Source organism: Sycon ciliatum, chromosome 3 (genome assembly GCF_964019385.1).
Source record: "Sycon ciliatum chromosome 3, ocSycCili1.1, whole genome shotgun sequence".
Lineage (NCBI taxonomy): Eukaryota > Metazoa > Porifera > Calcarea > Leucosolenida > Sycettidae > Sycon > Sycon ciliatum.
Genome location: NC_088645.1, coordinates 26,872,863 through 26,900,291, shown reverse-complemented (window position 1 = coordinate 26,900,291; position 27,429 = coordinate 26,872,863). Strand labels below are relative to the sequence as shown.

The following is a 27,429-nucleotide window of genomic DNA, read 5'->3' as shown; positions in this document are numbered from 1 at the left end:
GAGCCGACAGTCGCCGCAGACCAAGAGCGTTGACGTTGCAAACAAAGCAAGGCGAACATGTCTTTTTTCATTTTCGTCCACCAAACGCAATGAGAAGAAAAGTACTGCGCTCACTGCTCTTCGTTGCTATGTTGTAGTTCAGAACTTGACAGAGCAGGCCGATGGCGACTAGGAGCAAGAAGAGTGGGAAATGAATAGCAATAGCAGCTAGCGTTTTGAAATCTTCGCCATCCCCGTAACGCCTGTCGGCATGCGAACAGGGCGGCACGATGTCAAAACTATAAAACGCAGAGATGTGACAATCATCACTTCATGCAGCAGAGCAAGATGAACAAGTTCAAAATAGAAGTCAACGCTCAGCCACTGCAGAGCCAAGATCTCAACGTGGATGATGTCGCCTTTTCCAGCAGCCTCGACGATGTGTCCTTGGTCGCAAATGAGAACAGGCGAGATCTGATCGGGGCAGTCGGGAAGTGCTTGTACGACTATGATATCTCTCGGAGGAAATTTGAAATGTTTAGCTCTGCTTGTGTTTGTCCTCGAGCAAGAGCGGAGGCAGTAATGAGTAACATTGCTGCAGCGGTACCATGGTCTCCGCCGAGATGTTGGAGAAGGCATTCAGGTAACAACTAAGACGATCAGGGACGCGGAGATGCTTCTTCGCGGCATACGACATCGCGTCGATCGACCTGCCACTTGGACCGGTTTCAGCCGTGATGAGTGGAGCGATGGCGACCCAGACTGAGACTCTACTCCCACTAATCGATCCTGACCCAGACTGAGACTCTACTCCCACTAATCGATCCTGACCCAGACTGAGACTCTACTCCCACTAATCGATCCTGACCCACACTGAGACTCTACTCCCACTAATCGATCCTGATGATACTGTAGATATGTAGATTGAATGTGTTGAAGTGTATCTCTTGCAAAAAAACACTTCTGTTGTGCACAGTAAATCCTTGAAAGGTCACGAAGTTTTTGTTTCCGGAGGAAGTATGAGCTTTTTTTGGGCAGCTAGCTGCCCTCTGCGTACACCGCAGACACACACACACAAGAGAAAGATACAGATCATAGTAGTAGTGTGGTCTTTGTTCACTCACGGTGGAAGATGGAAGAGCTGAGCGTAGTGTATAGATGAGCATGAAGAAGGGAATGCCACCTCACGCATATACATATACACGTATGTACCAGACCAACATGATGCAAAAAGTGAAACACTGTGGTGAATGGGGCCGCCGGATAATTAACCAGCCCGAATCTGGCAGAAAAAACCTCAGGACCCCGGCGGATGCGCAACCCTGAGGTAAAGACCGGTTAGAATAAAGCGTCCGGGCCAGACTCCATTTCCTGCCGCGTTCTAAAGGAGTGTGCGTCTGAGCTCTCAAAGCCGTTGTCGCAGCTGTTCTCGTCTTGTCTCTCCCATGGTTACCAGCCTACAGCCTGGAAGGTAGCCAATGTGGTTCCCATCCACAAGCGCAAGGCCAAGGGCGATGTCCGTAATTATCGACCAGTCTCCTTGCTCTGTGTAGTATCCAAGGTGATGGAAAGAATAGTCAACCAGCAGCTCATCAACCATCTCAACAGCAATACCCTCCTGTCTGCCAACCAGTTTGGCTTTCGGAAATCAATCGGCACAGCTGACCTACTAACGTCACTCCAGCATGAATAGGCTTTAACCACCAGTAAGGGCGGAACCATTCAGGCCCTCGCCATAGACATAGCAGGCGCGTTTGACCGGGTTTCACACCCTGGGCTCCTCTGCAAGCTCCGAGGCTATGGCATTGGTGGGCAACTGCTGGCCTGGTTAACATCGTATCTCCAGAACCGGAAGCTGCAAGCTGTTGTTGGGGGACAGACCTCTACCCCCTCTACCATCCGGTCAGGCGTCCCTCAGGGCAGCATCCTAGGGCCCACATTGTTTCTAGTATACATAAACGACGCCGAAGATCAGCTACCTGCCAGCGTCTCCATCGCCGTGTATGCTGATGATACTACGTTATACACGTCTGTCATGCCTGGACAGACCACAGAGGCCCCCGCAGCTGCACTTCAGACAGCCGTAAACCAGCTGGAAGCCTGAGGAAGTACTTGGAGGGTTACCTTTGAGCCCTCTAAGTCACAGCTGATGTCCGTGACCAGGAAGCTGGCCCCTCTAGACTTCCCCCCCTGTCCAATTTCTTGGCACCCCTGTTCCTGTCAGCAGCCAGTTGAAGCTCCTTGGGGTGGTGTTCGACGAGAAGCTCAACTTCAGCGCCCACCTCCACCAGCTTTCTGTGCGCGCACATCAACGCCTCCATTTCATGCTGCTGGACGCCTAACCGTCTATAAGGGCTTTGTAAGGCCCATACTTGAGTATGCCCCACTAGCCTGGCTTGGTGCTGCCCAGACCCACCTTGGGAAGTTGGACACAGCACAGCGCAAGGCCTTGCAGATGATTGGACCCACCACCGTCCTCCAGAGTCTGCGGGCCAGACGGACGGTCGCAGGGCTGTCCTATCTCTACAAGGTAGTTAACTGCAAGGGCCCACCCCGTCTGACACGCATGCGCCCTCCCCCAAAACCACGGGCCGATACTGTTCGAACCCGCCAGCAGCATTATGCTCAGCACCAGCACCGGGAACAGCTCTTAAACACCACCCCCGGCACCAGTCCCGATTACCTTCGACGTTCCTTCCCGTACTGTTTCCTTGAATTGTGGAACAGCCTCCCCGAGGACGTCTTTCCCCGTCTGGCCAATCACTCTCCACTCACAGCTTTAAAAAAAGGTGTCAACAAACACATTTCAGACCAGCCATGGTCTTGGGACGTGCTTTGAAGCCCATCATGTTGATCGTCTCACTGTTCTTTCCAGATCGCACCTCTCGGTTTGGGGATGTGCATTGAAGCACCCCATACTAACGGTCTATACTGTCCTCTCTTGGTCACCACTCTCCCTATTACCTATATTGTAATTACCATTCATGTATTGCGCTTCAGATTTTCTTCCGTTTTTGTCTCTTGGTGCGTTACCGGCATGGCGATACTGAGACCTAATGGTCAGTGGAGTGCCTGTAGCCTCACCAGCACTGCTACTATCTGTGACTGTGGCGACCACCATTCAATGTCTAGTCCTCCCCTAACCGTACCCCAACTCTCTCTCTCTCTCAGCTCTCTTTTTATCTGTCTTTTCTTACTCTTTTTTCTTTGTCAGCTTTCCTGGTGGTTATGTGCTTTTTCAAGTTAAAAAAAAAAAATGTGTGAGTTGCCAGTATGATGCAAGCCAGATATGGATTGATCGAAGAAGGATAGATTTACCATCCCTGTGGATAAGAGTCATACTGTAGCTCAGTTGGTTAGAGCATTGCTCGCGAACAGCAAGGTCCCTCGTTCGAGTCCCGGTGGTGTGACTGATGATTTTTTCTTTTTTTCTTTCATATTTGGCTTGCAAGTGTTGAGTTTCGGAGAGAAAAGAGCACTACGTGGTCTGTGGCCTCCAATTTCCTAAAACTTTGAAATTCTCCGTGAAGTACCAATTTGAAATCGCAATTTGTATTTGCTCGCAGTGGACATAGTTTGATGCGCTCCCCATTATATCTAGCGAATGGCCGAGGGCCCTCTTGATTGATGTGAGTTGCCAGTATGGTATAAAAGCCAGATATGGATTGATCGAAGAAGGATAGATTTACCATCACTGTGGATAAGAGTCATACTGTAGCTCAGTTGGTTAGAGCATTGCTCGCGAATAGCAAGGTCCCTGGTTCGAGTCCCGGTGGTGTGACCGATGATTTTTTTCTTTTTTTCTTTCATATCTGGCTTGCAAGTGTTGAGTTTCGGAGAGAAAAGAGCACTACGTGGCCTGTGGCCTCCAATTTCCTATAACTTTGAAATTCTCCGTGAAGTACCAATTTGAAACTGGAATAAGCCCATAAGATAAATGAACAAAACGTAGCCTGCAGGACCTATCCCGAAGTGAGAATAAAGGGGAGGGCGGGTGGGAAACTACAACGAAAAGACAAAGACCACGGTGAAGGGAAAAGTTTGAGAACACTGACAAAAAACAGCTGACGCAATCCTGGTGCCGTAACTATGGTGAAAATGCTGGCAAAAAATACATTTTTCGTTTCATTCGCTACGCTCAGCCAACGAAATATAACCCTTTTTGCCAGCCCGCTGGCCTCTGCGTACACCGCAGAAACACCCACACACAACAGAAAGATACAGATCACAGTAGTAGTGTGGTCTTTGTTCACTCACGACGAAAAGGATAGCCGACCCGATAGTCACCGGTGCAGTATAGCGCGAGACACCTACAGCATGTCCTTGAGGGAATCCTCCACATACATGTTCTTACATGTGGATGACTTCCAACCCCCTTGCCCCTGAAGAAGGCGCTCTGGCACGCCAGCATTGGCCGCTGCCGTCGCTCCCCCGAGCGGAGACTGTGAGTGCCATACCCTTTAGGGTCTTCACCTACGCGGGCGAGAGCTGTGTGGATCAATTCGCGCGTCGGGGCGTATGTCATCTTTCCCCGCAAACATGACTGGTGGGTTGCTGCGGAGACCTTGCCAAAGAGAGGTTGAGTGGGTACATGCCGTGCTCTCTCCAAGAAACCCTCTTTGACCGACACAGGACATGATGTAGTAGCCTGCTGCTCCAGTCGGCTCACCATGACCACACCGCCTTGGCGCAACTGGTCGGAGGGACATATGCGTGCCGCAAATGGAGATATCCTGAGGCGTGTGGCGTTGTAAATCGTCCCAGCGAAGCAGAGCAGTGAAGCCGAGGACAAACAACGCTGCGGTTTGCCAGTCCTGCAACGGGGCGGTAGGGCTAGCCAGTGTGGCGATGACCTTGTTGAACACCACCGACCTCAAGGGTGAGCGGCGATTGATTGGTTGGGCACAAAGACGTCTTGCAGCAGTGAGCAATTGTCTCACCACGCTATGTTGTGTTAGCTCCTGGCAATCCGCCTTACAATGCACCCAGTGGAATGCCGCCACAGATTGGTTTATTGGCTCCATGGTACACTGTGACTGAAATGACGATGTATAGGCACACAGTGGTGCGTGCCGCTGGGAATGGCGTAACTTGACACGGCACGGCCCACTTTTCCCATTGGTGTAACACGCGCTGGTACGCAGACGCAGTCGAGCTAGCAACATCCTTCCAAATCACTGTCCTTAGCAGGTCCGCCAGAGGTTTCAGGGATGGTTGTGTCACATTGTCCACCTCGACCCAGAACGCGGGCGGGCCTGACAAGAATGACACACGGAGAAGCAAAAATAGGCAGAAACACGCAACCCAGTCAGCAAAAAAAAACCATGGGTCCTCATTAATGGCCACCGTAAACGGGTCCCGTGCATGATAGCAGCTCATTCCGTAGGCTTCCGAGCCACAAACAAATCCGACCCCGCAGACAACAGCATCCCGTAGCACATTGTCCACTTGGGAAAACACATGCACAACCTAACCACCAAGTGGGGATGACCAACCCGCTCCCAGGGAGCTCCAAACCTGTCTCTCATTGGCATGCAGATAACCCAGTGTCCCGTCGCACATTGTCCCCTTGGGAAAACACATGCACAACCTGCCCACCAGGTGAGAATGACACAAACGTTCCCAGGGACCTCACGCTCTGCCTCCCATAGGCATGCAGATCACCAAGTGTTGCACACCTTTGCTCCCAGGGAGCCTCACACACAAATGCATGCCCTCCATAGACTGTAGTGACAGCACTCTCCACTCATTTGCGCATAGGATCAAGCCCAGCCCATATAATGCTTTCCAAGACAAGAAAAATCCAATAACTATGCCTCCTCCAAGGCCGGGGAACACCAACAACAAACCAAAAAAAACAAAAAATATAGGGAACAAACTAGACCAAAGAACAAGAAACGGCAAACGAGAGACAGACCAAATAAGGTAGAAGCATGAATGTGCAGCATGCTACTAGAAGACTAAGCTGGCACAGAATACCATTCTATGTCAAAATTGATGCTATGGACGTGTCAGACAGAAAGGGTCAGTTCGAGATGGCCAACGTTCATGGGTTATGCGCCCGGAATGACGTCATCGAGCAGACCTGCATGAAGACAAATTGGAAAGGCGCCGGGTGTGGGCCAAACAGGCATGTTGGTTTGGACACATGCTGGAAAGCACCAAACGGCAAGGACACGATTTCCGAGTCCATAGCGAGATGACAAGGGCCATTTTCCGGCATCCACACAGGCCACAAGGGGCCCGCGGCCCGAATGAGAATGCCACTACTGCGTGGCATGGTACATTGGCGAGGAACGCATAAAGGTCACCCAGCAATGCCGGCGGCGGTAGACACCAGTTGACCTCACCTTCCCAGGCTTGGGTGAAACAGTCCACAGCTTCGCACCCTGGTGACCACCACTTTGAGTTGAAGCGGGGTAGTTGCGCTGATAGGTGGCTTGCAAAGCGATCCACCGTCAAGGGGCCCCATTTGGCGTTAAAATGGCGAAATAAAGATGGCTCCAACTGCCAGTCATTATCGTCAATGATTCTCGACAAGTAATCCGCTGTAACATTGAGGTCTCTCGGGACCCACTGCGCAAACAGACGTGCCTTAATCGTGGTGCAAAACCGAAATATAGCAACGGCTTGTTCCTGCAACTCAACCTTGCCGCTACCGTTGCACAGTGTCTTGACTACATTCTGGTTGTCAGTGTTGATGCAGATCTGGCGTTGTGCAATGTGTGCGAAGTGAGACCAAAGTGTACCGGACTGCCAGGAGTTCCCGCAAAGTAGAGCTACTGGTCCTGGTACTAGAGTGAAATGGCCATTCGCCTCGGGCAACCGCAACACCATCATGTAGACAGAACCCACCCCAGCCTGTGTCGCTGGCATCTGACCACGTCAGAGACATGATGCGCGGCCTGCAGGGCCAGATGGGCTGTCCCTGAAAACTGTGATAATGTTGCCGCCAAAATGCAATCTCTGCCTTGACCAATGGAGTAATAGTTGTGTAGACGTTCCAAGACTCGGCACAAACATTAGCGATCAGTGCGTGTAGTGAACGAGTTTGGAGACCCGAGATGCTACCGAGTGCCATCCACATCGATACAATGGATCCTGCCAGTCTCGCCAGGTAACGAACCGGAATCCGCTCAGATGAACCATGAAGCCGCTCAAGAATAGCTAGTAATCCGTCAACCCTGGTTGGGGAGGCACGGATCCAGTTCTCTGTACTGTCAACTATGTGACCGAGCGTTTCGATTCTTTGCTTAGGATAAAAGTCACTCTTAGATTCATTTACCAACCAAGCCGCACATGTTAGGTCTGCCCGGACAATGTCAACCATCTGACGAGCTTCCACTAGCGAAGATGCAGCGCCCGTACCATCATCCAAAAACATGAAGATTCTGAGACCCTTGCTGCGCCAATGGGCAACAAGTGGTCGCAGGACCTTAGTGAACACAAACGGGGCTGGTTTTAGACAAAACTGTAAAGCAACAAACCGGAAATATCGCACAGTGCCATCAAGAGGCCAAGAAAAACCAAGGTATTTCCTATGAGATAATTATGGTGATACCCATCTTTCAAGTAAAATGTGAACATAAGGCACTCGGACTGAAATAACTGGGGAATGACACGAAGATCTTCAAAGGAGAAACGCATACCGGCTAGGAACTGATTAACATACCGCATATCTAATATTAGGCGCAGCTTCCCATTTTTCTTTGGAATCACACCCAAAGGACTGACCACAACTAAGCTGGCCAGTGTGGATTCCTCAACGGCACCCGACAAACCTAAATCCCGTATATGGGAGGACACAAACTCAGCATGGGAGAAACCAGAAGGGGGATTATAGATGATCTTTGGAGGAGGAAGGGCAGTGAAACACAAAAAAATAACCAAACTCAATAATCTTCAATACAAACTATGACGCACCAATATCACGCCAAAAACTAACACATGGCTTAAGCCTCCCGTGCACACTTATCTTATTGTGCGTGCTGGGCTGGCATGAGGGCTGCTGCCGCTGGTGAAGCACTAAACATGCTGGGGCCGCCGAATTGCCCATTGGCTGCTCCACCAAATCGCGGTTGGTGTTGCCATGGACCACGCTGCTGGCTGAGGCATACTCTGGCCATGTGGCCCACCTGTCCACAGGCATAGCAGGTGACTTCCACAGACCCCAGAACTCTGCCTCTGTCTCTGAACGCCCCAAAGACAGTGTTTCGTAGGCCGAACTGTGCAGGGGGTCGCGACATAATGCTGGCTGGGGGTGAAAAAATTCCGCTCCTGATGCTTCCGCGTGCTATCAGGACGTGCTGCTATCCGCCGTGCTGTGGCAGCCGCCTCAGCAATCCTCTTGTCATCTGCCATCCCGTCACCCAGCACACCGTTTTCATAATTATACTTAGACTGTTTTCCAATCGTAAGCGTCCGCAATCCGGAGATGCTTCTGGCGGAGGGTCAGGGTCGCCTTACATTTTGCTAGGTATGTAGCCGCGTCATGACCTGATGGCACTTGAATGAGCGCTCCCTCCACGCCATCGAGCACAGTTTGGTTTACGTCGAATTGCTTTTGCAGGCCAGCTTGCTTCAACGTGACCTGGTTCGACTTGGAGGCTGCCAGCTCAGCCCGCGCAGCCCTCGTGTCTCTCTTGACGTCCTGGACCTCCTCTGACAGCTGTCCGAAGGCCTGCGTGCACCAAGCTGGCGGGGAGCCAGCAACCTCCGGGGAATCCACCGTGACAGGATCCGGAGCAGGTACTTGCTCCTCGGCGTTGCCAGCACGGATACGCTTTTGGGCCGTACCCACAGCTCCAGGTAAAGCGGACCGGGTCCGCTTTTTCTGGGTGGAACTGGGGTTTGAACCAGGGGTGCAAGCGAAACGCGAAGCGCTTGGAGGGGGCTTGGCGTCGGTTGGACACCTTGCGACCTCTTCGCGGTAACTGTTGATGCTGTTGGAGTTCGTACATGCCTACAAAGCGCTCGTTGCATAACTTAGAGACACTTAGGAACTGGGTACTACCTCGAAATGGGCCCAAAATACGACTGTATATTGGGTCCAAGAACGAGCGCTGGCACAGCGTACACGAGTGAGCTGGGAACAAACCAACACCATGCCAACGTTACCTCACCTGAGTAGTCTTCACATCAACAACACATAGAGCCATGGCTACATCTAGGAGAGAAATGGCCATCATATACAAATTTAATATCACAAAATTGCTTCGCTAAAATAGCCAGATTTCAATGGCCACAGCGAGAACAATTTGCGGCGTATATTTTTCTGAACCATGCACTGCAGGACAGTGGACTATCTCCACTACCACCCAGGACATGTCTCGTAAAATTGTTCCAAGTTTTCTGGAAATAATCAAATTTGAAAAATTTCACTTCACCACATTGCAACATTGCCAAATTCCTACCTGACGACGGAAAGCGCCTCCTCACGATCCAACACCAGACGCCATCACACCGGCCCGCCGACAGGCATGACCACTCGAGGTGAATTGGGACGCAACCTTCCCCTCTCCCTGGCCCACAGTGCTTCTGGCGCATGCCGACAGCTTCTAGCTAGCTGCCGACTCTGGAATGGCCTGCCCGACTGTATGAAGTCCATAGTATCTGCCCGTGAAATCAAACGCATGCTCCGCGTATTTTACTTCGGTTAAATGTAAATTTGTAATGGCTTTCGTAACCTGCTGATGAGGCTCGATAGAATCATGCTACGATGACCCGACTTGTAAATTTGAGATCCATTTTTTTCTGCTCGTCTTGACCCTGCCTCCCCTGATTGCTACTTCCATTTTCGTATTTTTATTTTCATTTATTTTTCTCTTCATTTCTGACTCTTCTTACTGGTTGTCATCGCTTCCATGATATTGGGCAGAACTGCCCGTTTGCCTTGCGATGTAAAATAAATAAACAACAACAAACAACAACACCAAACACTGGAGCGTGGTCACCTCTACCGAGCCTGGGAAGAAATTTGAACTGACAACCCTTGTCACTCCAAACACCAACCATTTCCTTCGCTGAATTTATTGAATCGAATTACACAAGCAGGAAAGCCCTGCAAAAGTGCAACAAATATTGAGCAAATCTCGATTTTCGAGTCCTTAGACTCTTGAAACTGGCCGTGCGCCAACCACTGCGAGACATAGCCAATCTACGGATTTGATCGAATTGATCGACAATCAAGATCAGAATCAAAATCTGGACGACGAAGGCTGGATGAACAGCGGTACTGGCCGAGTATGAGTGACTGGAACGTGTTTCCCGTGTGCACCAAAGCCAAAGAACATGCACACGCACACCACAATAATATTTGTTTGTAGGCACATGCCCATGAAAACCAGCAGAACGGAGCTCCTTATTCCATGATTTTCTCTCCATTTTTGCGAGATAGTGGTGGTGTGCGTATTTGACAACACGCGCGTGAGCGGTAGTTAACCTTGACTTGTCTCTGAACAACTGACAACAGTGATGTCAAATACCTGTCATTTGGTTGCACCAGCTGGCTTCTCTAGTCTATTTTTAGACTTTTGAATTCCAGTCTTACTGTCAACTTTAGTATCTGCTGTGAGATTCCATCCAGGTACTTCGAAGTACGTGTATGCGAGGATAGGTCTGGCAACCGGCTTCCCATCCCTGCAACACTCTACAGAACGTGAGTGCTCATGCCCAATGTGCAAAACACCGGCGTCCAAAGTGGTTGACCCATTGCGCGACTGGTGCTGATCGCATTGGAACGAGATGTCCTGAAGTAGAATTAAATTTGCAAAGATCCAGGTAGTACTTGCTAGCAGCGGCGAGTATCCAGTATCAGCTTGTTTGCGTATATTGTGTGCACAATGGAAAGGAGACGCAAAGCCATTGGAGTGCTTACGGGTTTTAGAGGTGAGTTATCTATTCATATGGGTGTGACTACTTCGAAGTAGATGACTTGTTGGCTATCGTTGCACAACTGATGGGCATGGAGTGTGGAAATGTACGCTGATTCTTGAAAACGTGGCTACTCTGACGTTACCACAATACTATGGGATATATTTAGGAGAGGATGTATGCCGAAGGATATCTAACAACATGTGAACACGCGAGCCTACATGTACAATAGGTGAATGGACATATTTTTTTATGATATATGAAAAATTAGTTCTCGCTCCACATATACTGTCACACACAGAGACATAGACAGCAATAGCGACAACACACAAAGAGAAGGGTGCCTGGCCGCAGCCAGATGTGAACCGGAAAACGAGGGAGGTATGGAAGCAAGGAGTGAGAACAGAGGGTCTAAGATACAATAGGCGTGCCAGTGGATAGCAGAAATAGGCCATGATGCAGAACAATTTGGAACCGTCAGATAAATTGTCCTGGACCGGGCCAGGAGGGAAAAAAACACTAGCGCCGACGTACCCAGTTGTGAGGGCAAAAACCGGGTTTATATCCCCAATGACTATTACGCATCATGTAGGCATGGCAAGCACATCACGGCAAAAAAAGTGATAAAAAGCAAGGATAATATGCACAGGACTGAAGGGTAGGAGGGCAAGGACACTGGTAAGACTCAAAACTGACTGAAGAAACCATGCGAAAGTGCTCGTTGCATAAGTTACAGACTCCTAGGAACTGGGGACCACCTCGAAATGGGCACAAAATACGACTGAATATTGGGTCCAAGAACGAGCGCTAGTAAGGCGTACACGAGTGAGGTGAGAACAAACCACCAACATGCGAACATTAACTCGCCTGAGTAGTCTTTACATCAACACCACATAGAGCCATGGCTACATCTAGGAACGCAATGGCCATCATCTCCAAATATCACTAAATTGCTTCGCTAAAATAGCCAGATTTCAACGGCCACAGCGGGAACAATTTGCGGCGCATATTTTCTGAACAATGCATTGCAGGACAGTGGACTATCTCCACTACCTATCAGGACATGTCTCGTAAAAGTTTTCCACGTTTTCTGGAAATAAACAAATTTGAATATTTTCACTTCACCACATTGCACTATTGCCAATTTCCTACCTGACGGCTGAAAGCGCCTCTTCCAGCTCAAACACCAGGCACCGCTCCAGACGCCAGCACACTTAACACTGCAGCGTGGTCACCTCTACCGAGTCTGGCAAATATTTTGAACTGACAACCCTTGTCACTCCAAACACTAACCATTTCCTTCCCTGAATTTAAGTTGAATTATTTTAACGAATCGAATTTCACTAGCAGGAAAGCCCTGCAGAAGTGCAACAAATATCGAGCAAATCTCGACTGTTGCGTCCTCATACTCTTGAAACTGGCCGTGCGCCAACCATTGCGTGACATAGCAGATCGACGGATTTGATCGAGTTGATCGACAATCAAGATCAGAATCAAAATCTGGACGACGACTGCTGGATGAACAGCGGTACTGCCCGAGTATGAGTGACTGGAACGTTTTTCCCGTGTGCACCCAAGCCAAAGAACATGCACACGCACACCACAATAATATTTTGATCTATTAACTGAGTTGCTCTTTCCGTTGTCCTTGTATTTATGAAACACACGCAAGGTTCGTGAGCCAATGAACGCAGTGGATTCCGTTCCTGCCAGTTGTCACTTGAAGACGGGCAGTGGATCTAGTTCCATCACCTGTGATCAGGCAGGACCGCGCTTTCCAGCCCGCGATTTGTCATTGGTCGACTCCAAGGCGACAATCACATACCGAAAATACAAAGCTTTCACAATTGTAAGCGCATGCCCATGAAAACCAGCAGAACGGAGCTCCATATTCCATGATTTTCTCTCCATTTTTGCGAGATAGTGGTGGTGTGCGTATTTGACAACACGCGTGTGAGCGGTAGTTAACCTTGACTTGTCTCTGAACAACTGACAACAGTGATGTCAAATACCTGTCCTTTGGTTGCACCAGCTGGCTTCTCTAGTCTATTTCTAGACTTTTGAATTCCAGTCTTACTGTCAACTTTAGTATCTGCTGTGAGATACCATCCAGGTACATGTATGTGAGGATAATTCTGGCAACATCCCATCCCTGCAACACTCTACAGAACGTGAGTGCTCATGCCCAATGCGCGAAACACCGGCGTCTAAAGTGGTTGACCCATTGCGCCACTGGTGCTGATCGCATTGGAACGAGATGTCCTGGTCCTGAAGTAGAATTAAATTTACAAAAAACCAGGTTGTACTTGCTAGCAGCGGCGAGTATCCAGTATCAGCTTGTTTGCGTATATTGTGTGCACAATGGAAAGGAAACGCAAAGCCATTGGAGTGCTTACGGATTTTAGATGTGACTTATTAATTTATATGGGTGTGACTACTTCGAAGTAGATGACTTGTTGGCTATCGTTGCACAACTGATGGGCATGGAGTGAGGAGGTGTACGCTGCTTTTTGAAAACTTGGCTATTCTGACGTTACCACACTACTATGGGATATGTTTAGGAGAGGATGTACGCCGCAGGATATCTGACACCATGTGAACACGCGAGCCTACAAGTACGTTAGGTGAATGGACATAATTTTTACGAGATATGGCCCAGAATCTGCGAAAACCAGGCTTAGGGTGAAATTTCACAAAATGACTTTTTCCCATTTTCAGCTTCTACTGGGCATGGGAGGTCAGGAGACAAAATATTACAGGTGTGGGTCGACTCATAGTGGTATTAGAAGTATCTCAAACACACCAGAGTATTGTGTTAAAAAATCCAAAAAAAAACACAAAATTGTTATCACAGGAAAGAAATGAAGAGAGATCCACCAGAGTGAAGGAAGAGACATGGATGATTTTTGTTTAGGTGACATGACAAGGTAGGCATGTGGGGGCAGGCTTGTTGTGGCCCCTTGCTGGCCTTGGTGCTGCAGGCTGTAGTGGCCATGCAGAGTTCTGCATGAATTTTGTTTGCTCCTCACTCAGCACATTCTGGGGCTGCATACATGTACTGGCATGCTCTGGCGCTACACACCACAAGGAAACCCGACTCTAGTTTAGATGGCACCTTTTGAAGGGAGAATCTAGTACAACTATTCAAAAACAAGCAAGAACACAGCCTTTCAAACTGTTCCACTGTTCGTAGTACAGTCAGACCTCGCTTAACCGCACACATCTGTTTTCCACAAAAATATCCGGATAGGCGAGGGAACCGGATAACTGAACACACATACTGTATATGCATGTGGCATATCAAAAGCAATGACATCGTACATACATGTAGACGGGTCCTATGCAGTACAACTAGCGTGCACAGTATCTAAAACAAGCAAGAAAAATGACAAGTGCATGCAACTGAGTGCTGTTCACATGCACCCAGCAGGTCAAGGACCTCATTTGCCTGTACAACTCCCTGATTCTAGCTTCTGCAAGGCACATGCAACCGGATACGACGAAGCTTTTTGTACACATTTCAACCAGTTTGTACACAAAATCATGCACCGGTATGCGGATCGCTAGGTCCGGTTATGTTGTATGCATAACATATGCTGCACATCGGTAACCAGCGATTTTCTTCCGGATGACGAGGGATCCGGATAAACGAGGACCGGATAAGCGAGGTCTGACTGTATGCGCATAGTGATAGTGTGCTGGCGTGCTGCAGTGTCTGCTTGGTGCTGACCAGCAAGTGAAATCTCGGTACGCCGTACAATCCCTTGCAGCTAGCTGTCCAGCGAGGAAAGTCTCCAGTGGAGGCCTCTCGATCTGCTCGCTCATTCGCCTGGCATTCAGTTACAGTAGCACTTCATCGCCAAGGACTTCAATTCAAAACAGTTTTCACACTGCGCTTCTAGCCTTTTTCCTCATGAACTTGCTGCAAACGTAGGAGCTCTGCTGCGCGTGTTCCCTTTGCGTGAGGCCCAGAAACAGCTAGTATCTCCATACTTCGATTGGCTGGGTCGATGCCGTCCAGGTTCTCCTCGCTATCGCCATCACGACTCTAACTGGAGACGATTTCTTCACCGTTTTCCGCAAGCAGCAGCTAGCGCAGAAATTCTCCATCCCCGAGTGAAGGAGATAGAATCCGTTCGATCAGCTCAAAAACTCTTCGTTGTGACTAGAGGAGTAGCAGGGAATATTCTACCGGAAGCCCTTTGACTTCCCTGACTGCTGAAACCCTTCCTGCCATGACTGCTACTTCTTCAAACAAGCGAGATTCTCTTTGGTTCCACTTCACTGCACTCGAGCGTCCACGCGACACAACCTTTTTACAAAACATCATTTTTCTCAAAAAAATGATTTTCACCCTAAGCCTGGTTTTCGCAGAAGTTGGGCCATATAATAAAAATTGGTTCTCGCTCCACATATACTGGCACACACAGAGACATAGACAGCAATAGCGACATCACACAAAGAGAAGGATAGCTGGCCGCAGCCAGATGTGAACCGGATAACGAGTGAGGTATGGAAGCAAGGACTTCACAGGAGGTCCCACCCTGCTAGTCTCTGGTGAAGTACTGCCTTGTACATATTTCTGGCCCTGATACTGGCTCTTCCTGGATAGTGGTGGTTTTGCACCCCTTGCACTAGTGAACTGTTACTACTACTGTTGTTGCTAGCGCCAGCAATTACATGTCTGCACGCACCTAGTGCACATGTACATTCTGTTTGTTGCCTGTACCTGTGCCATATTTAGAGTTTTCGCGTATTGCGTTATTTCTATACCTGTTTTTTTTGGTGAAGTTTTGTCCTTTGGTTCTCTCTCTCGTCATAGTGCATGCAGGTGTGATTTGTTATCAGTTCGCAGCGCTCCTCATTTATTAACCCATCCTAACCGGTGCGCCCACTTCATTCCTGATGATGGTTATTTCATGACCGAAACGTTGAAATATAATATTTTTCTGGTGAAAAGCAGTGATTTGAGTGTGAGCCAGTGTTGCTCGCAACCCATTTTTACTTATGAAGCTGCGTGATGCGTCCTACAATATTTTAAATTTGTTTTGTTTGTTTCTTTTGTTTGAATTCGTCTAGAGCACAGGCGATCCTGCCATCTCACCAGAGGCAAAACCTCCGGTTCCTGCTAGGAATGAAAAAAATATTATAAGAGAAGGAAATGTTTCTTCAGAATTCCCAAACTCCATTGCAGCGTATTCCTTGCACTTGAAAACACCGCCATTCCGGCAACAGGCTCTCAGCCCTCAATGCCCTGATGATGCCCAATGGGCGAAATATTGGCAAAGTTATTTATTTGGTGCAGCTGAGAGCCTGTTGCCGGAATACCGGTGTTTTCAAGTGCAAAGAGAAGGAAATATTAAAAATAATCATAACATGATAATGCAAAAGCACTAAGTCTGTATATAATTCAAATGGGTGTGTGTATGTGTATGCATGAAGTGCAGAACACACAAAGAAAACATGAAGTAATGTATAGGCAAGGAAGGAGCGCGATTAACACTGGTTACAAATTACAATTTATTCTGTTCAGAGCCAGTTGAAGGGCAAAAGCCGCACTGTGGAGGCGAATATCACTGGGAAGGGCACTCCCAAGAGTGCTTCCCACAAATGTTAATGACTGACGACTGGAATGTCCAGGAAGGAAAGGCACTTGTAGTAGCCGCTGTTCCTGTCCTGGAGTAATTCGGCGATCATCCTGGGATGCTTGGCCTGCATTAGCCGTCAACTGAAAGTATGTGCAGAAAAGAGGTCTTGCAAGATCATGTAGGCAACGGAAAACAGAAAAACAAAACCTTGTAGTGAAAAATGTGAGTTAGGGATTGATTAGAAAAGCTCACGAGGAGGGGGGCTGTGGATGCACGGCTGGAGAGTCGGAAAATTGCACGAATTCCGGATATGCTGGATTTGATTAAACGATTCTGCAGCTGCTGTGTCAGAGAGGGAAGAATGCATTGGATGCGTACGTTAGTCGTGCTTGCAAAATGCCAATGTACCAAGGTCTGCGGGCTCTTATTGGCAGAGATCGCCCATTGCGCCATAGCTGGCTGATGGCGACTGACGTCTTCTGCACAACAATGGAGAAATGTGGCTGCCAGGATAGCTGGTCGTCAATGGTTACGCCAAGGTATTTGGGAGTGGAGGTGACAGTTAAGGCTTGATCCTTACATTTCACGACTGGTATGTTGCCAGTGAGTCCCTGAGGTTGAATTACCATGACTTGGGTTTTGCCGGTATTCAGCAGAAGCCCAATTTCGGAGAGCCAGTAGGACAGACGTGTCACAGCCGTAGTCAAAGTCTTGCAAACAGTGTCCAGATCTGAATCAGAATAATCTAGGATGATGTCGTCCGCGAACTCCTGATGAACAACAATGCAAGGTATGATGTCGGAAATGTCACTCGTATAAAGGACAAAGAGAAGCGGCCCAGGAGCACTGCCTTGGGGCACACCTCTTGAGCATGCGACTGCATCAGAGAGAGCCTCACACACCTTGACACGCTGAGAACGACCAGAACGATAGGTAGCCAACACTAATAATACTCTGCAATGGACTCCCTGGGAGAATAATTTATCAATCAGACGTTGATGGTGGATACGGTCAAACGCTTTTGACAACCATCACAATACCCGTGTATTTATGCCCTTGTTAGGCCAACAGCCAACGGTTGGCGGCTGGAACTAATGCATCTTCGGTAGAGTGCATTTCCCTGTAGGCAAACTGACTGCAAGGTAATATGCTATGTTGCGTGATGTATGCTGTGAATTGCTTCTTTACAAAGAACTCCAAAATCTGGGACAGAATAGGGAGCAAAGACAATGGTCTATAGCTAGTAGGGGATGTTGCATCGCCACTCTTGAACAATGGACTAATATGTGATGTTTTAAAACACACTGGCACAGTACCTGATGTCAAGGATGCATTGACTAGGGTGGTAAATGGATGTGCAAGGACGTCTGAACACTGCTGCAGTACAATTCCAGGAATCTTGTCACGCCCAGATGCTTTGTGAGGACTCACAGTTTGCAAGCATTGTGCAACATCAGACACGCTTACCGGCTGAAATGTTGAGAAGCTAGATGCAGAGGCTGGACCATGTGGTGTATGCAGCTCAGGTGACCGCATAGGGTCATGCACAATGTCTCCAAACAATTTACTGAGCGACTCAAGCGGCGCTTCAGGTTCTTTCCGTGTCTTCTGTCGGCCTGTGCCATCGTTCATGACAGCCTGAAGTTGCCATTGATCTTATGTATCACATCTTTTAGTGAAGTACAATTTGCGCAGCAGACTCCTGTCCAACTTCCGTGCTTTGGAGCGAGCTGATCGGTGCGCTTCTTGAAGGTTTTGATTGGTTTTGTCTCGGAGCCAGAGACGATGTGCCCGGTTCCGTTCACGAACACTTGCCACTAACTCATCTGTAATCCAGGGGCAAGGGCGTCGAGATTTGCGGCGCCGTTCCCGAAGTGGAGCATGTTTGTCTAATGGTCTCCTCCAAGGCGCTTCTCGGCTCACGGTTGCGTAAAGTTACGAATTAGTTCGTGAAAATGAAGAAAGTTGTGAAAGTTGCGATTTCTTCCAAAAACAACCAAGAGTTGCGAAAAAAGTGGCGAGCATCCTTGGGAAAGGGCTATTTCCCACCCGTTCATACTCTCTAAAATAAGTGTCGGAATTCATGTTCGTGTTCACGTGACGGCAACACATATAGTATGGAATACTGAATGTTACTAATTACTGCTAAATGTTTCTATTCTCGGTTTATTAATTGCACAGCTTGCTGGCTCATGGCAGTATGTATCTGGTTGGAGAATCAAGGTGTGAAAGGTAATTATCTATTCATTTATTCTTTTACTATAATTCCAAATTCGTAATAAAAATAAATACCGTATTACCTCTAATATAAGCACAGTCTCCAATATTAACACGTCTCCAATAATAGAACACCTTGGGACGGCATTCAAAAAATATAGCACTCAGTCTTCATTATAAGCACACTGTGAAGTGCTCTGAAAACCACCCGGGCCTCCAATAAAGGACACCGTATGGTAGTATATGTACGCACACTGCATGTACATGACTGTATTGTATTGCGTTTATTTTACATCGCAAGTCAAACGGGCAATCATGCCAGCCATACTATTCCGCATGTGTTTTGATTTGCACCACAAGCATGATAGCCGTGAAGCCAATGAATATTCCAAGGTTGTAATCTTGCTGAAATGATCTACACTTTCTGCTTAGGGGGTCCGTAAATATCGAACTTTTTTCACCAAACGAATTATTTTAGTTTAGACCCAACCCCTCCCTCCCTCCCCCTCAGAACGTAAAAATGTTGATATACATGTATATACAACGGCCATGTACATGAATCAATGTTTTCTGAAACGAAATTGGTCAACCCCCTCCCACCCCATAACGAAATTATTTCGTTTTGTGAAAAAAGTTCGATATTTACGGACGACCCCTTATGTCGAGCATATTTTGGCATATTATGGCATATCTTTTTGCATATCTTGCTAAGCCTTTGGCATATTATGGACGTTTTCCCTGATATGCGACGAGCATAATATGCTCTTTTTTAGCATACTTGTTGGAGCCTAATACTGTAACAGTGCCGGTATACCATTAAGTTGTCAGAAAATCAAAAACAAGATAAAGAAAGAGAATCGTTTGCAGGCAGGCTTTTCAACGTTTCCGTCTTCATGACCATCATTTTGATGATCATACTGATAATGGTCTTGAACACCGAAACGTTGACACGATATTTCTAATGGATTTGTGTGAAATACAGTGCTCTGTTGAGTGCAGGCAGGTTGCCTGCAAACTATTCAAATGCAATTAAGCTGCATGAAGTATCCTTCAAACATTTTGATAAAGAAGGAAATTGTTAATTATCAGTTTTTGGATTGATGTACCATGCATGCAAAACACAGCTGAGAACTCTGAGCCAGGCCAGGTACGCGAATTGGCGGGTCTGGCAAGCAACGAGCTACTGTTGTTGCTAGCGCCTGCAATTACATGTCTGGTATCTGTAGCCTTTCCTCCTGCTTGACTGAAAAGGTTTTTTTTGTGCGGGTGTTGCGACAGCAGCGTGTCGGGTATAGATTTCCATGCGCCAATACCGCAGTACAGGAACGACTGCTTCAAAACGGGTGGAGCGGACACAGGGGGTGGGGGTCTGACAGTTGATAGGAGTGGCTACTGTAAATATACAAATTTTCGGCAGCAATTTAACATAGCCAGCAATTGCATGTCATCTCGTACATTGAAAATCAACATAATTTTGCGAATCGACCTTTTTTTCAGGATCACTTTTCAACGAGGACGAAGCAAAGTCGGCCGAACGAAGCCTAGAGGAAGAAAATCACCCTCTCCACTTCACCATCACGATACTGACATAGATACGAGACGAAACAACTAAAAAATTCACAAGAAACCTGTACGACCATCATCGCGCTGACTTTGGTCTGACTTTGGTCTGAGAATTTCTATCACGATCAAAAATGTACGAGGAGCACTCAAAAATCAGCCACAGACGTACCTTTATCGCTCTCTACTCCTTTTTCAAGGCACAAAATTCGACTCTACACTTTCAAACCAGGAACCAGACATACCAGTGGTCCTTTTCAGCTGCTCCACGAGCGCAGGAAATGTTCACCAAGGGGCGCAGAGCAGCATTCATTCCAGAAAAATAGCTAAAATACGAGTGAGACTGCATGCCTGAGTACATGAGTACATGTATGAGTACATGCAGAAAATAGTCAATTTCAGCGTTTCTGCTCCAAACAGCAACTAGCTTCGACTACAAACAAAGATTACACCAAAGGATCAAACAACAACCATTTTCTGCAGTTTTTTTGCAGATGGCTTTCTTGTGCTTGGCCCAGCACGCCAAAAATCACACCTCGGAGGAGTACAAAAATTACAACTCTCAGATGTCCTTGATTGCTGGCCATGTTTCGGCTATATTCGGCACCGACCCAAAACGCCTAAATTAATACGCCGATGAAATTTTTCACAGCATCTGTCGCACTATACCATGCCCTCTACCCAGTACCCCACGCCGAAAATAAATCGCCGCCGAAATGTCAAAAATCGTGAAGTGCCGAAATTTTGCAGCGCCGAAATTTTGTATATTTACAGTATTGGCATTACTGTGCAGGTTCCTACTTCTGAGATGGGCTGGAGAAACGCTATGCGGTGTGGCATTACAGCAAGTAGCTGAGGAGGACCAGTGATTAACATCATTTTTGTACATGAAGGAGAGAGCAGCAACAGTCCCGTGGACAGCCAGACTGAGGTGAGCTGCAGTCGTTTGGACAGCTGGCGTTAGAATATGAGCTGCTCGTCGGAGAAAGCTAAGGTGCTCCTGGAGGTGGATGGTTAGGGTCCTGAGGTGACTAGCGAAGGACAATTTTGAGCCAAATCGAATTCAAATTCATGATAATACTGGTTTCCTCCAGTGCAGGGTGTCACCAAACAGGATTTAGGGCAGGTCCAGGTCAGTGCCTCGGAGGGTAGCAGTCATAGCCTGTTTTTGGAGAGTTCATCTTTTTGCTTCTTTTGGAAAGAAAAAAAAAGAAGTCATAGCCTGTAACCTGGCGGGCTTGAACGTCACTTTCCACTGCTAACCCCACTCATGAAGGCGGCCTGTAGGTATCTGCAAGGTCAGTACAGCGTCCTGAGGCACTGAGCTGAGGATACTAAACTGTCTAGTGTTGTATTTTCCTCGGAGGCCTCAAGATTACCATTGCAAGCAAGAGCATCGGCAGCGTCATTCACATAATAATTATCATTAAGAGAGCATGTCTGAGAACACCAAAGCATGTGTGGAAATGGATCTCTCCGATTTCGCTCAAAATTTGTAGGTAGGTTTCCTTTGGGGTGTGAATCGATTGTGGAAAGCCCTTGACAAAGTTCCTGAAGGGAACCTTGAAATTTGTATACCCCTCAAAAATGGCCCAAATATCACATTTTTGATGGGTCTAGAAACGAGTCACGCCACAGCGTATACGAACAAGCTATGAACTAAACTCCATCAAGCCAACATTGCCTCACCTTAGAAGAGCAGTACCGCTTAGCTACGCCAGGATCCCAGAAGACGAGGTCCATCACCTCCTGACGCCACAAATGATCGTCTTGAAAATGGCCAATTTACAAGCGCTGGCAAAACATCCAGCTACGTCCTCAATTGGCCAGAACTATACACCGGCATATAGTAGAACACCTCTTCGGGCGCTGAGGACATGTGCCCCATCTTCCTTTTGCGGTTTTCTTGAAATAAACTTTTTCCAATTTTTCCACTCGACCATCCTGAAATACGGCCAAAGTCATACCTGCGCAGGAAAGCTCGCCCCTCCGCTACGTCTACTCAGCAATGTCTACTCCAACGCTACTCCCAAGGCCGCAGAACAAAGTGTATTGTTGGCTCTGACTAGGAAAAGTAGCGGTGATCACTTGTCACTCCAAACGACAAGATTCTCCTTGCGCCACCAATCATTTTTTTGTGCGACTTTTGATGCAAAAGTGACTGAAGGCATGAGCGCAATAGACCAATCCCGAAAAGATTGTCTGGGTTCGTGAAAGGGGGCACGCGTGAAAGCCAGCACGTGTGAAGTGCATCGTTTTGTATTCAGTTTGTGTGTGTCAGCTCATGGCGGAGGAGAGAGAGACTTTTGCTCGCCGAGCTGAAGCTAAATGATTTGATGGAGTCCTGCCAGCAGCTAGTCAAAGGACCTTCGGTACCTTAGGCAGACCCTGACGGAGTTTGGAGGCCAGATAGCTCTCAGTGAGGAGAGAAACATTCGCGTGGCGATCGACTCTCCGTAAAAAATGCAAGCTACATAGCGCCGACATACTGCAACAGCTACGATTTCAGCTAACTAACGTTACTTCTCGATCTGCTGCTTCACAACGTTCAACTATTTACTAGTCCTGACTGTTGTAGTCTGAAGCTGGAGTCTCATCGCCCACCTACAGGTAGCTTTTGGAGCTGATGGATTTCCCGACTTGGACTCCTTCCGCAAACTCTCGCAACATTACTACAGTGTATGCTGTGTTTCCGAACGCTCGTGTCGACATGTCACCTATACTGTACATGTACCGGGTCGCGGAGGAGCTTGACGACCTCCGCAGACTCCAGGTTTCCGAAATACTGCCGTCGTCTTCGTTGATGTCGCTGGTGACATTCTCCCCTTGCAGGACGTGCACATAGTTGTCGTCCTGGGGGTAAAGACTATGTTGTCTTTCGAAATAGTTCTTCATCACGCTCGCGCGAATGATGTTTCTCATCATGAACTCGTTCCGACGGTGTGACACGGCGATGGTCTTTGGCGGGGCACCGGCTTGGCCAAAACGATATCTTCTTGTGCAATATAACATTGATCGGCTGCAGATGAGTACAGTCACTTCGTGGTTGGTCCTATAGGAGGGCAGCTGCCAGGAAAGAGGCAGGACTCATCGAAGACGAAGCGCTCGCAACAAACAATAGCACTCGAAATATCTCGTAAGATTTAGGGCCTATCGCTTTGAGCCACAGCGCTCACAGCCTTGCCTACTTCATCAAAGTGAGCTCTACATGTTCGTTGACCTCTTCACACTACACAGAAGAGCGAAACAAGGATTATCTCTAAGCATTTCAACTCCAACAGCAGACCATTACCAGTGCGAGAGAGAAAACTACAAAGGGCTTCGCTTTCTGTCGCATCGTCTCTCTTGCATGCAACTAACGAGAAAATCGTGTACTTACCCTCGCATTCACACGCGAACTATCAAACACGTCCTGTGCCGCATGCTGATCAGGTAGTGCCATGTATGTGTTGTACAGTGCACTCTCAGTTGACATGCCCCCTTTCGAACCCAGACAATCTTTTCGGGATTGGTCTATTCTTAAATTTTACTACAAGAGGCACGGTGAAATCACGTGCCTTGTGACGCAAGAATGCCCACTTGCCAAGTCGCGTGGATCACGGCTCACGAGATTTCAGAGTCACCTTCGTCAAGTGCGCTTGTTACTCGCCTTGAACGCCCGTTGGTCTGGAAGTGATCACACTTGTGTTGTTATTGCGCTCAAGAACACGGTGACCGTGTTGTAGGCCTATGAATCGGGACTTTCCCTGACCATGTAGGTCAAAGACCAGTGAAATGATTATGAAATCACATTCTTTATGACGTAAGAAATCTCTCATGCAGTTCACGCGACAAGTTCGTGTAGCCAGTGCTGCTCGCGTGCCAGTCAACACAAAGCGACCGAGCTAGCAGCTTTTGTCGAGCATCGAAATGAAAACAAGGGACTTTTACTGTTGGACTATGTTTGGGATTGAAGGAGGTAAATGTGAAAGATGAATAACTCTCCATGCTCCATGCATATTTCAACGGCTTGCTGCCATTGCAACACTCCTACACTATAGGGCAGTTTGTGGGGGTTCTCAGCAGATCAAGCAGGAAATGCAGCTCATCTTACCTCTGCCGTCATGGTCTGTTCTGAATAGCGCTCCAGGCACGTTTGCGATCGATGGCTGCGTGTCGTGATCCAGGAAGCGTCATCCTACGTCACAGAGCACGCCATCTCACCGTGCATCTTGCAATAAAATTCAAAAACTGCGCTCAGGACTTCAGTCACTTTTGCATCAACAGTCGCACAAAAAACTATTGGTGGCGCAAGGAGAAGCTTTTCGTTTGAAGTGACAAGTGATCACCGCTGCTTTTCCTTGTCAGAGTCAACAATACACTTTGTTCTGGGACCTTGGGAGGAGTGTTCGAGTAGAAATTGCTGAGGAGACGTCGTTGAGGGGCGAGCTTTCCTGCGCAGGTATGACTTTGGCCGTATTTCAGCATGGTCGAGTGGAAAAATTGGAAAAAGTTTATTTCAAGAAAACCCCAAAAGGAAGATGGGGACATGTCCTCAGCGCTAGAAGAGGTGTTCTACTATCTGCCGGTGTATAGTTCTGGCCAATTGAGGACGTAGCTGGCTGTTTTGCCAGCGCTTGTAAATTGGCTATTTTCAAGACGAACATTTGTAGCGTCAGGGGGTGATGGACCTCGTCTTCTGGGATCCTGGCGTTGCTAAGCGTTACTGCTCCAGGAACTCTTCTAAGGTGAGGCAATATTGGCTTGATGGAGTTTTGTTCGTAGCTTGTTCGTATACGCTGTGGCATGACTCGTTTCTAGACACATAAATAATGTGATATTTCGGCAATTTTTGAGGGGTATGCAAATTATAAGGTTCCCTTCAGAAACCTTTTCTAGGGCTTTGCACAATCGATCCACACCCCAATGAGAACCTACCTCCAAATTTGAGCGCAATCGGAGAGATCCACTTTCACACATACTTTGGTATTCTTAGACATGCTCTCTTAATACCACCAAAAAAATTTAAAAATGGAAAATATCATGTCCGTTTCTGAAGGGAACTTACCACGGCAACTAACAGCCGGTAAACCCTAGGGGCGGATGCGGCTCTTAACGGTGGGGGTAAGTGGATAAGTCTCACAACCACTGGCACAAGTGGCGAGGAACCCCATTAGCCGCAACCATGTACCCCTTTGGCCTGGCCACAAGTTCCCAATTGGCTGTGGGGGGGGGGGGGGGGGGGGTTAGCGGCACGCCTGTAAAACCGATCCGAGGCAGGACTTGAACCAGGTGCCTCTCCTTTCTCAATCATGGTATTTGACCTACCACTGTACCTGCCTGGTGAAATATTAGGACCCAAGATACTGCTCTGGGGCACCCCTGCAGAGATTGTGTAGCGAGAAGATAATTATCTGCCTGCGGACTAAGCACTGGCGTGCACAGCCGTCGAGATAGGACTATAAGAAGCTGTGGAGAGTGCCAGTAATGCCGAGCTAACGAACCTTGTAGAGGAGGCCCACGTAGGAGACTCGGCCAAAGGCCCCGGCTATATCAACTGCGAAAATTCACTCCGCGCCGCCGTGGCCAATGATGCCCACCCAGGCGTTATTAAGGTTAAGCACGTATAGTGCGTATGCCATAGGGAGACCCTGCGAAAACCAAACTGGTGGGGAGTGAGAAGCTGCTGGCGCTCATTTAACGATTGACACTAGTTTCCATTGCTTTAGATAAACATATGGAAAACAACGAGACTGGGCGGTAGTTTTTCAGAAACGAGCGCAAGGACCGTTTGTGATTTGGAACCCTGTTACCTGTCTTCCAAGATTTTGATTGAACTCCGCACCTGAAACAGAGAGCGAAATAGCTGGGACAAAGGCTTCGCAAGTTGATTTGCACACTACTTCAGGACTCGGGCTGAAATGCCATCAGGACCAGTAACCTTTGATATGTAGAGTAGCGCTAGGAAACGGTAGGCGGTTGGCGGGTGAAAGTGAAAGGCTGGGATTGCCGGTGATTTCTTTGGAACAAGGTCAGGTCGACCGTCAGAAGTATAATCCTGGCCATTGACACTGCACTTCTTTGGGAAGAAGGTGGCAAAGGCATCCGAACTCTCACTGCTTGTTGCCCACTCCCTTTCATCCGCACCAACAATGAGAGGAATGTCTGTGTTATGTCAGTATCCTCAAGGACACTTTATATTTGTCCACCATTATTTGTACTTGGGTGAGCCATTAGAGAAGGTGTGATGGATATTGGCCTCTTTAGCTTCGTGAGATCGCCTTATGATGTTGGCAGCTGTGGTAACGAAGCGGAGGAAAGCTTGGTTGAGTGGAAGATCGTTGGCGTATTTTCTCCAGGAGAGCCAACGGTTGTCTTTCTCCCTCATAGCAGCTGTACATTCCGGTGTCCACCACATGGGCTCACTCGGCCTCGTGGTTAGTTGAAAATGGGACAACGTGGCTATTGCGCCTCTGGCAATGTACTTAATAAGACGGCTCTTAAGAGCCTGAAAGAGGTGGTGATGATGTTAAAGGTGCAGCGCAGCATCACTTACAGTTGAGATATGATGGTCAGAACAGTCGCTGTGACATAGCCCATGTGCCAGGCACTAACCTATGCACAAACTGACTACATGTGGACATCGCCTGCCGTGCATCAGCTATGTGATGTGAGCAAACGGATACACATGGAGAATGAACAACCATTTTTGTCCTCAATTTTCTCGCTCAGAGAGTGATTTTGGGTGAGCGCATATTTCACACCATTTCCAAAGTCAGGTGTGGTATGAGCATCATTTCTCTCCTTTTTTTGTGTATAAAGTATCTTTCATTTCCTTCCCATTGACTATAATTATAGCGGCACATGAAGTATTGTTTCCCCAGTACCTAGTCCCAGTGCCAGTGATGTATTGAGCTAGTATTGTGACACTGTACCGTTGTGTATGCTCATGCAGGTCAACCTGTCAGTCTAATTGCTGTTGGTACAGGACAAACAACAACAGCATTCACAGTGACATTTGGTGATGGACAACCTACAGCGGATGTTACCAGTTACTTACCTGTATGTATTGTGAGCAGTGGATCAGGATCATTCATTCGACTAGCGAAGACTGATGGTAGTCTAGTGTTGGGTGAGACAGGTGCCTTCACTGTGTTTGGAAGAGCACCTGTAAACAACACAGTACATCCTATACTGGACACTTTATACACTGGACTGTACCATTGCAGAACAG

At 47.9% G+C, this 27,429-nt stretch overlaps 1 protein-coding gene across 5 annotated transcripts in view; it reads left to right on the top strand.

Annotated features, from left to right (window-relative positions):
- Positions 1-10,679: 10,679 nt before the first annotated feature.
- LOC135811926 (uncharacterized) overlaps positions 10,680-27,429 on the top strand; it is a 195,015-nt gene continuing 178,265 nt past the window's right edge. For 3 of the 5 annotated variants that reach the window (XM_065325190.1, XM_065325189.1, XM_065325191.1), the window contains exons 1-3: positions 10,680-10,866; positions 18,621-18,671; positions 27,151-27,429. The exon at positions 27,151-27,429 is cut by the window's right edge and continues 42 nt beyond it. In XM_065325190.1, the coding sequence (XP_065181262.1) occupies positions 10,821-10,866; positions 18,621-18,671; positions 27,151-27,429 (376 nt within the window). In that variant the 5' untranslated portion in view covers positions 10,680-10,820. The remainder of the gene's footprint in view (positions 10,867-18,620; positions 18,672-27,150) is intronic. The other 2 variants (XM_065325192.1, XM_065325193.1) reach the window with 2 other exon arrangements.